The sequence below is a fragment of the Nestor notabilis genome, unplaced genomic scaffold, assembly GCF_000696875.1.
Source record: "Nestor notabilis isolate BGI_N333 unplaced genomic scaffold, ASM69687v1 scaffold16221, whole genome shotgun sequence".
Taxonomy (NCBI): Eukaryota; Metazoa; Chordata; class Aves; order Psittaciformes; family Psittacidae; genus Nestor; species Nestor notabilis.
The window spans coordinates 1-14,275 of NW_009914357.1; the positions used below are offsets into that span (position 1 = coordinate 1).

The window sequence follows — 14,275 nt, forward strand, 5'->3', positions numbered from 1 at the left end:
GGGGCTGTGACGGCACTTCCGCGACGGGACAGAGGGCGGCGGGCGACGCGTGTAGCGGGCCTCGGGGTGCCGAAATCGCTGCGCGGACGCGGGCCTGAGGTGCGGTTTATTGTTACGAAGTGGTCCTGGGAACTCACTCCCCGTGAGAACGGGAAGTGCCGCGGCCCTTTGGTTGCTTTTCAACATAAACACGAGTGACAAGCCACGAGCAGAAGCGTCGATCTAATGACCAGCTGAAACAGCTTGCGGCTTTTTATGATGAAAAGTAGTAATAAACCGCCCCCAGATAAACAAAACATCTCGACTGTTCACATGAGAATAAGTGTTCAGCGTTATAAACAAAACACCTCGAAGAACAATGTAAGCACGTGAGTTTATGCTGTTTTTTCTGAAGAGATTAAAAGACAACCCCCAAAGTCCAGCTGTTGTGTTGGGATATATAATAGAGCAACAAGTTGGTCACCTGTAGCCATCACTAATTTTGTTCTATCAAGAGACCACCACAAAGAGGAAATACGAGTATTTGAAGAAAAAAAAAATTGAAATTATTTAAGGTTTGGGGTTTTGGTTTTGGGTTTTTTTTGTTTTGTTTTTTTCCCCATTATATTTTTATCTTAATTCAGAGATCAGTATAACTCAGAATTCCTTGTAAGGCTGGCTTTTTGTGAAACACAACTGGAAGACACAAAGGAATAGATCTCTCACTGACACAGATACTATTTTAGCTTAGAAAGCTTCATCAGTATTTAACCAGTCTCCCCTCAAGACGCAAATGTGCAATGACGTTCCTATGCTGTGCACAGCAGGAGTGGAGCTCACGCCTCCTCTGCCTGCAGCATTGTGCTGAGGTATGATCAGGATGAATACAGTATTTTACCAGTGCAGCAAATCAAGAGGTTAGAGCCCAATAAACCCTTCATCTCAAAACATCTGCTCTTTGATTTACCTAAAAATCCACATCCTGCTTTTTCACCTCATACTTGGCTTCCCCTGAGAAGGGTTACGGGTTCTGTTCCCATCTCAAGCAGTTGTATTCTCCTTGGGCTGATGTAAAGCTTACTGACATCAGCAGGCTTGGGATGAAGGCCTGAACTCATAGATACTTCTGCATTACTTAATTGGCAGATTTTATTCCTTATTTGAAGCCCACCCCCTGTTGCTCCTGTTCAGGAAGAGCACCTGTTCCAGTGCTGCACAGAGTAAGCGTGTTGCATGTATGTACCAAGAACTGCAGATGCTTTAGTGCTCTGAACTTCCTCCCAAAATAAGAGCAAACAAATCATGACCAGAAAGACTCAGAAATCGTTAAACAGAAATTCATATCCAATTCCTCAGGTTTGAAGGGTATTGTTAATGTCATGCTTTTACGTTTTTATCCCTTAGTAGCAAGCAGGAGTCCACATTAGAGCAACTGCAATTGGCATGGAAGGTCGAGCTATCAAACTGCATCTCTGAGTGTCCTGAAGACCTGGAGTGTTACCGTGTTCTAAACAAGCCCCCAGTGAAGCACTTAAATACCAGGAGGAAGAGTTCTGGTGGGCTCTGCACACTGGAGTTTCTGCAGAGCTGGGTAAGCCCCACTCCTAGGTTGTCTCCTAATGAGGTGCAAAGAGCTAAGAATAACCTAAGAACCAGGCTATAATTAGCAACAACAAAACACAGGCAGAAGTCACCTGAATTTAGGTAAAACATTTTTCCACATTACCCTCCTCATTTTGGCTACCGAAAGTGCACTTTTCAAATAAGCAATTACTGTTGCAGTATTACATAATTTAAACCAAAAGTGAGAAAGCACTTTTTGACAGTAAAAAAAACCAAAACAAACAGAAAAACCACCTTGTTTTACATAAAAATCCATATATACCAAGCAACCTTTTCACCTAGCAAATCTCCGACTTCTGCGAGCAGACACTGGCTTTTCTTGTGCTTGCTTACAGTTTCAGTTGCTGCTGAAGGTCATGAATTGATCCTGCACTGCTCTGCAGTTTCTCTTGCACTAGTGGATCATCTTCTAGTTTGATCATTTCAATCACTCCGTTGGTTCCAAGAACACATGGCAGACTTAAGAATACTTCACTGTTTATATTGCAGCATCCCTGAAACAGCATGCAAAGTACACTGTCACACAGTTACTTATTTTCAGCTCTGTCTGAAGCATGGAACTACATCGAATAACTTGATTTTAGTTATGCAAAGATATTCCATCATATGGCATGTTTTTATAGGTCAAATGTGAGTTATTTTAAATCCTGTGCAATAGGTTACTGAATAGAAACTGTAAAATATTATTGTACAGATAAAACCAAAATATCTTGCACCATACCACACTTGGAGGAGTTTCCTAATACAGATATAGCAGACCTCGACACTGCAGGCAAAGTTTATCCTACAAAAAACTGTTTAATCAGTTTCTTAGGTAGAAGAAGCAGGGACACTTGCTAGGACATTATCGTCAGTTCTTTTAGGACTTAACAGATGAAATTAAAAAATGCAGCCAGATCATGCTATCCAGGGAATATTTTTCAATTATTGATCCTATATTCATTCTGTGAGAGCCTTCAGTGAACCTTATATCCCTGTGATTCGAGTTTACACTGTAAATTTTGTTTCTTCTTAGGATCTGTATGGGAAATTTTACATTCTGTAGTTACTCTGCAGTTTAAGAGACTTGTCACTCCTCTGCATCTGCGTTTAATTCATAAATGATTCAAAACTTTACTTGAAAACATGATGATGAAATTAGGCATAGCTCTGTACTTGATGCAATAAGCAGCTTGCTTAACTTCCCTGCACTGGGACCTGCAAATCACTCTTCTGAAGCCTGTAAACAGAATTGACAAGCACATGTTTCTACATGGGTTTTCTTTCCTTTTCCTCACACGAAATGACTTCATGCTTCCATGAAGCCTCTTAGGATAAACTTAAAACTGTAGACAGAACTTTGAAGGTAAATGTAGCTTCGTGATCTTCTCCTCAGTGTGAAGTATCACTGAGTAAAAAACCAGCTGTTTCAAAGCTGGTCAAATAAAATATTGGCAGAAAATGCATTTTATACTTTCGTAAAAGATACTGAACCTTTTTGGCCCCTGGACAAATCTGCATTCAATACTGAGCACTGGGAGACTGTAACACACACATTTCTCTTCATTTACCAAATCCAGCTATTCTGGGGGAGCTGGTCAGCAACCCTGAACATATTTCCCCCCGGTGTCTTGTATCTTTGGGAGAATAATCCACTTCTATATTGGTTTCAGATTAACACAATAATTGACTTTTGCTCATTTTTGGACTGGTATTTAGAGTCATTGTTGGAAGAAAGTAATGGAAGTAGTGCTACTTCAGAACAGTTCTTTAAGTGAGATGTCTGTCCTGCTAAAATTAATGGTCATATCCAGTATAAGTAATATAATTACAGTGCCAACCAAAAGATATTAACACATTTACCTTTGCCAGAGTGGACACAGAATGAACCTTTCTTTTATCTTGCAGTATACTGTCAGACAAATCAGCAACTGAGAGCCCAACAGACCAAGATCTCTGACCTTTTCCCTTTAGAACTTCCATAGCTCTATATAAACCAGGAAAAGGAGAAAAACATGATGCTTAGATTTCAGTTGTTCCTATTTGGTTTATACGTAAAACCCAAAAGACAGATTAAATGCACCATATCAAGTAAAGTGTACTATAAACCCATGATTTCTGGTTTGGAAAACAACAGAAGAGAATGAAGAATTACTTTAAAGAATTTACGTACATTTTCCCACACTTGTAATAATTCTCTGTCAAGAGGTGCAATTGCTATTTGGCTAATTCAATCAGGTTGTTTGCTTTGAAGTAAACTGCTTCCACAGAAGCTCTGAAAAAAGTGTGCCAGAAAGCTTTTTTAAAGAAAAACCCACACGATTGACCTGGCAGCTCTGATATTTTAATGCATATTCTACAAAGCTTGTCTTCTCCTTAGATCGTCACAGGCACATCGTTATTAAGAACTTCATAAAAGGAGGGGCCATATACACATATCTGAGAGTGAGTAACACCCAGACCTACAAATTCCTGTAGACTCAATGTGTGAACATTTTAGGGCAAACTTCCTCCTCTTCATAAGGAGCTGAAGAAAAAAAGCTCTGCAAACAGCAAGTGCCTAAACATGAGGAAAAGAGAATCGAGGTTGTAATGGCGTTACCTGTTAGCCACGGTTTCCCTTGAGTTAACAGCAGCCATTCCTTCTGTTTGACTTGCAACTGAATTACAACTCGTCCATGCTGGCACTAAATAGAAACAATGTTTAAATGTACATCTAGGCAGTGACTAAAATAGGTACCAGAAAAGGTGAGGAGAATTAAAAAAAAAAAAAAAAAGTAATAAATTCAAGCTTTCCAAACCTTCCTTCCTGCACAACAACCCAAATATAGTTAATGACCTTCTAAGGCTGCCTGGACTGCTAAAATAACCTCCAGACTTTTTAAGCAAGTCTGGCTAGAGACTTGCTTAAAAATGAAGTAGTATGTAATAATTCTTATGTGAGCAGTAACCTACTATACTACATCTCTTTCCTCTCTCACTACCTCTAACCTGTATTGTTTTACCAAATAAAAAGCATTTGAGGTTGTGGTTTGGTTTTTTTTTGTTTGTTTGTTTGGTTTTTTTTACTATGACAAGTGTCAAATACTTCTGTTATCACTCCAGGTCCACAGCCTTGGGCACACACCAAAACTGCATTACTGAGAACCATTATTATGAAAATTTGCTACCCTGCTTATGACCACCTGCATTACTTTTTTCAATTATTCTTTCATTACTCAATTACTTAAGCACTGCCAGGACATTATATACTCATAGTCACAATAAAGTATCATTTTACCTTTGTCTTCCCCTTGTTCACCAATGATCCAAGCATCTTTTGCCAGCACCTGTGCTTTCAAAAGGTTTGCCAGTATATTCCGAAATCTCTCAGTATCTAGGTTGGCACCTACTCCAATAACTCTGCTTTTGGGAAACCCACTCAGCTTCCATGTCACGTATGTCATTACTTCAACTGTATGTGAAAAAGAAAAATAGGTCGACAATAAAAGACCACTCAAAATTCAACACAACTGTGAACTACGACTCACAATTACCAAAAACTCAGGACCAAATTTACTTTAGAAAAGGTATAAGCATGTAAGGACATACCAGTAGTTTATTTCAACCTAAACCACCAAGTCAGGTGTGGAAGAGGTGAAGAAAATTCACAGCCCAAGTAAAGCTTAAAGAGAAGTCTTAGTGGAACTTCAGAATGAGTCACCAATGCGTCCTTCTACCAAAAATCTCACATGCTTCTAAATATAATTCAGCCAGTATTTACTTTCTTTTCATTTGGCAAGCACTCTCTTTTCTATCTCCATAGCTTTAAATGATAGGAAGGGTAAGAAGCACTTGAGATATAGAGAAGGGCTGTCTTCAGTGTGTTTACAGGACAGAGAGGCTTGCACTTATTCTTTCCCTTTAAAGTTGTGCTTTTGCTTTGTCTTAGTTCACAGTTTCACTGGCACAACAGATATAAACTTTCCACCAAAACAGAGATGCAATATTTACTATCAACACTGTATTATGGACATACTAATCTGTGAGTCTAATCATATATGGCACATAACACACATGCATCTATCCATACTGCACAGGAGAAACATATACGTAAAACTCACAAGTGACAAGACAACAGCAAATGGATGCTAATCTTGTAGATACAGTCAGGTTGAAGCTAGGTACAGAAACACATAGAAATACATACCTTTTATACCAAGTACACTATTTTCTTTTATCTTGGTAACAGTAAAGAAAAAACCCTCAAAGACAGTGTCCTGCTCAAAGCTGAAAATGAAAACATCTTTCAGAGTAGCAAGAATTTTTGACTACTGGGTGCATTCAGCAGTAACATATTTTTGAAGCAGGCAAAAAAGATAGCCAGCTGAGGGACAGAACATTAGGTGAAGTACCTACATACCTGGATGAGAAGCAACAAGGAGAACAGCGTTCTGACTATAGTGTGATATTGCTGGGATAATTCCTCTGAACAAATCCACATTGCTTTGTATGACATCAAGATAAGTTTGAGCATTACCCAGAGAATTAACTGTAAGTACCACAACTTTTGAATCAGCCAAAGCAGAAAAATCTGAAAATATAAAGAAAAGAGGTTTTTAAAATTCATGTCATTCTGTTGGGTTTTGGATGCAAAACGAAGAGGTGTCCTGAAGCTGAACTGCAGCATCCAGATTAGGGATTCTTCACCTCCTCTCTCTCCCCATATTCCCCAGTGTGGAATTTGGGGTGCTTCCACAGCACCTGTAAAACACAGGTTTCCTGCAGAACTACTTTCCCATTTCATAGCTGGCAAACAGAGAAAGCAGACTGCAGTTTGTCCAGGGTTACAGAGCAGAGACCAGAAAACATCTGTACAGGGCTGACAGATATGCTTTTCCAAGTATTCTTGGCAAGAGAAAGAAAAAAAACCAAAACAACCCAAGACCAAAATCACCCATGAAAAAAACATCCGTGAAAAAGCTCCTTCATTTTTATTCAAATTTTTAAATAAGGGAAAAGACTTCCTTTATCTGAGGTTTCTATGATTTCTTTTTTTTTTTAGTTTTATAGCTCAATCAAGGACAAGGTAGACAACCATAAAAAGTGTTCCAAAAGTCTATTTATTAACTCAAGTAAAATACATGTATTTATAGCTCAAGAAAAGATACAAGATATTTGTTGCAGAAATTCTTAAGTCAAAGATGCCTTTGTTACAGATTATCTTAAATTTTACTGAATCTTTCTATATTTTGTGTTTTTTTGTGAAACAGCTATAGGAACATTTTGATTCAAGTTAGCCTCTATGTTAGCATGGGTTGCTGTGCTGCTTGAAATCCAACGCTGTGTTGCTCGAAGTCCCTGTTCTCTGTAACGTGTTAGCCCTAGTCCTCACTCTCTAGACCATAACCAGAGCACCGAGGGTCTACTGTATATAGGATGAGTTATTTGACAACTTGGCAAGACAGATATCTAGCCAGACAACATGGCAACAAAACTTAGTTTTAAGGTGTCCTGAAGTAAACTGCCTTCATCATAATACTAAAAAACACACCCACAGATCAAGAAGACCCTTGCCCAGGTGAAGGCCCTTCCTCCGCACAAGCGTAGAAACAGAAGAGAATGACATGGCAGATATTATAATTGCACGCAAATCACTCACCAATCATTGTAACTGGGAGTGTACTACCTTGTAATTTTTGTGTGTAAATATAATGACGAAATCGGCACTGAGTGTGCTCCATTTGTGGAAATCCCACCTAGCACCCAGCGTTGCAATAAAGAAGTGCCTGCTTCTTAATGCTACATTAGTATTAAGGAGTTTTATTCTCCTGACTTTCAGTGACACCTTGAGGGGGTAATTCTGAATATCCGAGTACCATACAGGTGATCAGCTTGGACACAGAAACAAGATAATATGACTGTCACACCACTTCTGAAAAGAGCTGAAGCCAAAGTAGAGGCCTACTGCATTGCAAGCATATTGGAAGCATACTAAGCAAGATATAATTAATACCACCTTGCCCCAAACCTAGATGTAAGCATACTAAAAGAAAAGGTGACTGTATAAGCATTTTGTAATATTTTAACACTACTAACAGCATAGCCAGCAACAAGCTTTTTGTACCTAAATGTAAATATATCACAGGTAACCACAAAGGCACAAACAGAGATTTGTGGTACAGTCGCACAACCAGGGTTCAAGAAAAAAAGTGTGCTAGCAGTAAAACCTGCAAGATAGATGAAAGGATGTAGAGCAGGCAATGACAGGTGTGGAATAAGCAGTTAAGATGCTTGGTGGAACCAGAACAAGTCCCTGTCTCCAAAATAAGATAAACTACATTAGAAGCACAGGAAAAATCCCCGTTTCATCTTGCAGAGGGCACAAGGACAGAAAAACACAACACACAAGCGAGGAAGAATAGTGAAGTTGCGCAATTCAGTTCCAGCTTTCGCTGTGGAAGAGCCTTTGAGCACCTCAACCTCTGCTACTAAGATCATCAAAGACTAGCCATCACCACTACTTATGGAGACACGGTATTGACTCTTGAATTGTATGCTCACAGTTGAGGACAAGATTGTTAGGAACTAATTGTTTGAATACGCAGTGATGGTGATTGAGAACTATTTGCCATGTGTGTGCTTAATGAACATCAATCTAGCAAAGCAGCACTTTCAAATTTACCTTTACTTATTAGCCTTAAAAACACTGCTCTCACAGCTATCTCTAATTGCTCAGCGTACGCATACTTCCACCCCCCTTCTTTCCCTCTCTCTACTTATGGTTCTGAAGTAATAGCTTCGCTTCTCTGTACTTCTGCACGAGTCCAATTTCAGCATTAGCCTCTTACCTTGGAAGTACAGGCTCACACACCTCTACATCTATAAACAGAATGAAAAAAGCCTGAAATAAAAGCAATGCAAGCTTTGCTGAGCCTTCCCTTAACAATTCTACCCTGAAAAGAAGAAAAGCAAGAAACTATGGGAAGATAACATCCTAGTTTAAAAAAGATGGCCTATATGCCAGAATCTCTGTATCTCCCCAGGTGTCCTGCTCTTATTAAAACGAGCACAACCATACACAGTACATATTTGCTCCCATTCCAGAAACAACATCTAATACCTTTGCTGATCTCGACGTTTGGCAAAGCAAAGATGTCCAAATCCATGGTTCCTCCTTTTGCTGCACCTTCAGAAAGATCCAAAAGAACCACCTTGTCTGCAGTACCCTGTATTAATAAAAATAATGCAGATGAACAATAAAACAAACAAAAATTTGTTCTTGTAGGGATGAGGAACATATCCCTATATTGCTCTAATGCCAGTGTTTGTTGTACTGTGTATATAACAAACAAAATTGCTGATCAAAATCACTGTCAAATCCCAAGAGAAAGAATTTAGTTTAGTGAGCTTAATTGCAAAATAACTTATTATGAAACAAACAATAAACTCACAAAACCATCTCTGGTAAGTTCTAAATGTTGGTGTTACTGACGTCTCTGAGCATATAGCCATAATGAAGTGCAGACCATCTACAGACTATGCTTTTCCAGGGGACTAGAAGATCCTGATTGTAAGAGGCAAGAATCCTTTAAATAAGGATTTTCAAAATATGCGAATTCAATATTCAACCTTTTGTATTTAAAAGGTGACTGAGAAAACAGGGCAGAAACTAACACTTCTGTGTGTCCATAAGTTAACTGATGAGGCAAATGAGAAAAGCAGTCACATGGTTTATGAGTTATTGAAACTGCTGCGTTATTTCTATGTGTCAGCCACTAAGAACTAAACTGAAGCCTGTCTGTTAATTAGGGCTGTTCTATTTATATTAATTATGTACCTTTGCTGCAACTGCTAGCACACACGCAATGCCAAGATCTCCAGCTCCAACAATTGTAATTTTGTTAATACATCCTTCATTTTTGCCTCCACCAATTTTACTCTTTGCTTTCAAGTCAGTCTCTCCTACAATTAAAAGAAAACCACAAACTTAAGTACTGGTCCACACTGTATCAATACAAGTACTGCTGCTTCTTAAAGGATCATAGTTGCGCCAGAGTTAAACCAAATTACATAAACTTTTTCAAAATAGTGGTCAAGAGTGACCACAGAAAATTAATCACAACTCGCAAGGTGTAAACCACAAACATTCCTCTCAGGATAGGAATGTTTTTTCACTAAGTAGAAAATATGAGCATACCAACAGCAAGAAGCTAGGCACTAAGACCATACAAACAATAATCCCTTTGCTACTGTTACAGGTGTGAATATATACCATGGTCATAACATTTGTAAAAGATTTCCTATTTTGAAAAGACAAGCAAAATGGAATTTGATTAAAATATAATGATCTGAGGTTGTTTAGCCAATGCTACTCGTAACACAACTCTGAGTATAAGGCAGAGAGATTTGTAACAGAAACATTGATTGCCTGGGAATGTGAATTGTGTGGACACGCGTGTGCGCTCACAAGCATGTGTGTGTATACAATTATCAGAAGAAACAGCAGAAAAGGGTTGAAGGGGAAGGTGTGCACTAGGTGCCACAGATCACCACCATGGTTTCACTAAAAGAAGGAAGAAGAAAAAACTGAACCAAAGAAAATGTGTCAGGATGAACAGCAACAGGACTGGACCCATGAAATACCCAGATAAAGAAAACATGAGAAATGCGAAAATCAGGAATTTTGCCCAAAACTTACAATGGGTGAGATAAAGTAATGAGGCAAAAATGCCAAATGGCATCCACTCCTGAAGGGTATAAAAGACAAGTCCGAAATCAGCTTGTCACCACTGAACAAGAACCCAAGAGACATGATATGGACTCAACAGCCAGCACTCCTTGTCCTCAGTGTTACACACCAGTGACTGTGGTCAGACGGGCCTCAGGACTTGCGACTGTGGATGTGAGAGTGTGAGTGAATGAGATCTGACAGAATGAATGATTGTGATTGGGGAAAAACAACTTGTTTATAATAAAATCCCATTTCTCTTACACAAGATCTCATATTGAGCTTTGCTGCAGTAATTTCCAGCAAATGAGTAGTACCAAATCTACAGCATTTTTCAGTAGGCTTAAATGCAAAATGAGCTGCTTACTCAAATGAAGAGAATCTGAGCTCTCTGTTCAAAAAGAGGCACTCTGGATTATACAAAGAAAATGCCAACACTATGGACATGCGAACACCAAAACTTCAGCTATTAAAATTGTGTAGGCATCTTTGTGATATCAAGTAATAAAAATAAACGAAGCATATTACTGTGTAAGAACATTACTAACAAATATATGAAAACATCCACACCTTCAGTAATCTTTGCAATGTAGGAGAGAAGTTCCGATTGCCTGGCAGCATCAGAAGATGACAGTGAATACAAAGGGAGCTCTTCCTCAAATTTTGCAATCATTTCCCTGATTAATCCAATGACAGTTGATTTAGGCTGAAAGATAGCAATACAGAAGACAGAACAGTTGAATAGCTGTTCCGTATAGTGGTGTCAGCTGTAACCAGCAGTAGTTCATAAAGATCCATAGCTATATAAAATTTATTCAAATTATAAATCTTGACACCTTTAACACATAAACACTTAGGGGAAAGAAAAGCACTACTTTATGAGGACGTACTTTCCAAACAGAAGTATGGATTAAAAGGAATTTAACAAAAAGTAATTATAAAATTGAAATTATTAGTGCAACTAGTTTTTGAAGGCATCCACAAACATATGGAAGTCTTTGATATATCATAAATGGGACAAATCATAGCTCAAGGCAGGGTAGTTCAGTCTTCTCAGATGAGCTTAACCATTTGGAGTTTTGGCAACTCAGTTCTCTTTTGGGAAAAACACATTTAGAAATCACTAAAAGCTCCCATTCTATAACAATAATGTGAAATATGTCCCACCCATTTCAGAAAACTAGCATTCATTAAATAATTTTTACTGGCCTGGCCGTCACATTTATGTAAGTTACTTAATACAGAGCACAAAATCATTTGGGAATATAGCATCGGCTTTTGAATCTCTATGCTAACATTTCAGAGTTCTGCTGAGACATACCCAGAAGATAGAAACTTCCACTGAACTTTCTCAAGGGACACTCAACTGGTCTAATATTATTTACTATTCACAGAAACAAAAAAGTATCACAAGGCTTACATTGCTTTGTAACAAAGTCAGGCCCCTTTTTCCTCAGCTTAAAATAATTTTCCTTACAATCACTTAAAACTTCTTTACAATTGCTTCACACTGTCTGAAAGCTGTAATTTCAAGAGATGTAACATTCTATTTCTCTTTGCAGAATCATTACATAATCAAGATTATCCAAAAAATGCAGAAAACAAAAATGCCAGGAACCCTACCCACTCTTCCCCATTGATCTCCATAAGATACCATGCATTATTCCCAAATACTCCCCCCTCCCCTGTCAGCCACTCCACCTCTTACATGGCTCCAGTTTTGCAGGTAGGGCAAATAAATCCTGCCATGAGCATCAACATGCTTTCCTACTGAAATGCCCATGTTCACAGTTGGCTTCAAGAAGCAAATGGGGGGAGCAAAAGGATGAGAATCCAGAATCCACAGACGAATAGGTATGTTATAGGAATTACCTGTTCAACACAAAATAAAAGCCATTACTAGCTTCTGCATTGAGAAGAGGCACTACAAACCAGGCACGTGTGCATGTGATTCACACTTTGTAATGACAAAATAAAAAAGCCTGATAGATCACTTTCCAGATTCACATTGGAAAGTATTTATGTTACTCTGGCTAGTTAATAGGAACAGCCTTGTCTGGATCAACTTGAAGCGCTGCCATTGTGTGTTTCTTAATATAAGGCTTCATCATTGTTTTGCTTTCCTGAGTATTCTATCAGCCTGTTCCATCTATCTAATGCGTCTCCTTTTCTGGGTAAAGAAATCTCTTACAGCTACCCATTTCATACTTACTTTAGGACTCAACAACTGATGCAAAGAGGCATCTACCAAGAATTTATCTCAGATTTCAAGCCTTTAAGTTAAAAAAATAAAGAATTACCTACTAGCTGTTTTTGGACACTGCCTTTACAAGCATAGGGCTTGTAGAGTTCATGCAACCTTCATCAGAGCCAAAGAGTTTGCCTAAACAGTCTCAAACTACGTGATTTTTTTTAAATAGTTGAGTCATCTAATTAATACCATCTTATTTCAGCATCTGTGTGTGCATGAAGGCACTTGCAGTAGAAGTGGCTTCTGCCAATTCATGCAAAATCCTTTACAGCCACTTTTAATGAAGCTGCACAGTGTATTGTTAAGAGGCAGTTCCCAACACATTTTACATTTAGGTTCATAACTGGTAAGAAGATTATATTTATCTTACCATATTTCACTGGAACAGTACCACTAAAATTCAGGAGATCCTTCTGCGATCCATCCTTGAAGGCTGAAAGTAAAAATGTGATTTAAAGAAATAATAATAATAAATCTTTTTGAATCTGGCATAGCAATCCACTATCCAGAACAAATTTTTCTTCAGAAATCAAGTCCACTGCTGAAAGAGCCAAGGCTTTAATGTTACAAAGGTCCCCCTTCCCCTTTGAGATAATCCCTTAAAGGAATCTTGATGAAAATTGCATTAGTACAACTAAACACATCATTAGTCTCATGTCTGAATATCCCTTGTCCTAGGTGCTTCTGGTGACTTTCACTCAGGCTGAGGGATTCTGGAAGTTATGCCTGATAAGCTAAAGACACCAAAATGCTTTCAGTACAATCATGGGATATGGGAAAAATGCTGTTACATATAAAGAATTGAAAAGAATATCAATCTTCTATAATTACTGACAGGTTAAAATACAATTAAATTTAGTGAATGAGTTGCTTCATTTTTTTATATGTATGCATTCTTGAAAGAACTTTCTAAAAGTCACATGGTGTAAGAAGTTTTACTGCGAGTCAAAATAAAGACTGGAACACAATGAAAGGTATTAACACTATTTAGATTCTATTATACACAGCCTGAATTTATGGCAACTAAGAATCCCCACAATTAGTTCAAAATAACCGTATCACTTCTTACTGTATGTGTTCATGGAGAATGTGAAGTTTGGGTAGGTCTTATTAACATTCTTCAGTTCTTCTATGGTCAGGTCTCTGAACTTGTACTGGGAAGGGAGAGGAAAAAAAACGTTGAACTTCAAAGGCTTCTTTCATTACCAGAGATAGGGAAAACAAACCAAGAGAAGGTAGAAACACAAGAAGGGGAGGGCAGTAATCACTTGTAGTATTATAAATGGTTCTGGTGTGAAATAAATTCTCCAAAAAAATTACCAAAAAAAAAAAAAAAAAGGAAAGATTTAAAGGTGTCACAAGTCTGCTATTCCTACAACAGAGCTCAGATTCTGAGCATCATTCCTTATATAGCATTTCTTCCCCTTTACAGCTGTATGAGCAGAAGCCTAATAAATTTAGTCTCCTCTACACTCAATAATTAAAACAATATAAAAATATAAACCTCTTAGAAAAAAGAAGTCACCGTATTACTGACACAGTTATTAGTTTCATAAGGCCTATATTCACAAACATATTAGATGTAAGTCATTAGCCTCTGGGAAATTTTTTCCACGTTTAAACTGTCCTTGAGAGATGAGAAAATTCCAACAAAATAACACATCCCTCTTTCCCACCCGCAGAAAACCTGCCTACAGATTAACTGAAGTACAGGTGCTTGACATGTGATCTTG

The 14,275-nt window shown here is 38.2% G+C and overlaps 1 protein-coding gene across 1 annotated transcript; it reads right to left on the reverse strand.

Moving 5' to 3' along the window:
- Nucleotides 1–1,931: 1,931 nt before the first annotated feature.
- UEVLD (UEV and lactate/malate dehyrogenase domains) lies at nucleotides 1,932–13,745 on the reverse strand. Its single transcript, XM_010023627.1, has 11 exons — nucleotides 13,612–13,745; nucleotides 12,913–12,975; nucleotides 12,000–12,163; nucleotides 10,862–10,997; nucleotides 9,401–9,525; nucleotides 8,684–8,789; nucleotides 5,984–6,154; nucleotides 4,862–5,035; nucleotides 4,184–4,268; nucleotides 3,445–3,568; nucleotides 1,932–2,096 (listed from the first exon to the last, which is right to left on the reverse strand). Exons 1-11 carry the CDS (start codon nucleotides 13,622–13,624, stop codon nucleotides 1,932–1,934), a joined length of 1,326 nt encoding a protein of 441 aa, XP_010021929.1. The 5' UTR covers nucleotides 13,625–13,745.
- Nucleotides 13,746–14,275: the final 530 nt, after the last annotated feature.

Excerpts from the sequence above, each read along its gene's own strand:
- UEVLD (XM_010023627.1), bottom strand. Across the intron at positions 10,998-11,999 it reads ACCTGCAAAACTGGAGCCAT|CCTAAATCAACTGTCATTGG; the intron begins GTAAGAGGTGGA and ends GCTATCTTTCAG. Across the intron at positions 3,569-4,183 it reads AGGGAAACCGTGGCTAACAG|AGCTATGGAAGTTCTAAAGG; the intron begins GTAACGCCATTA and ends TGGTTTATATAG.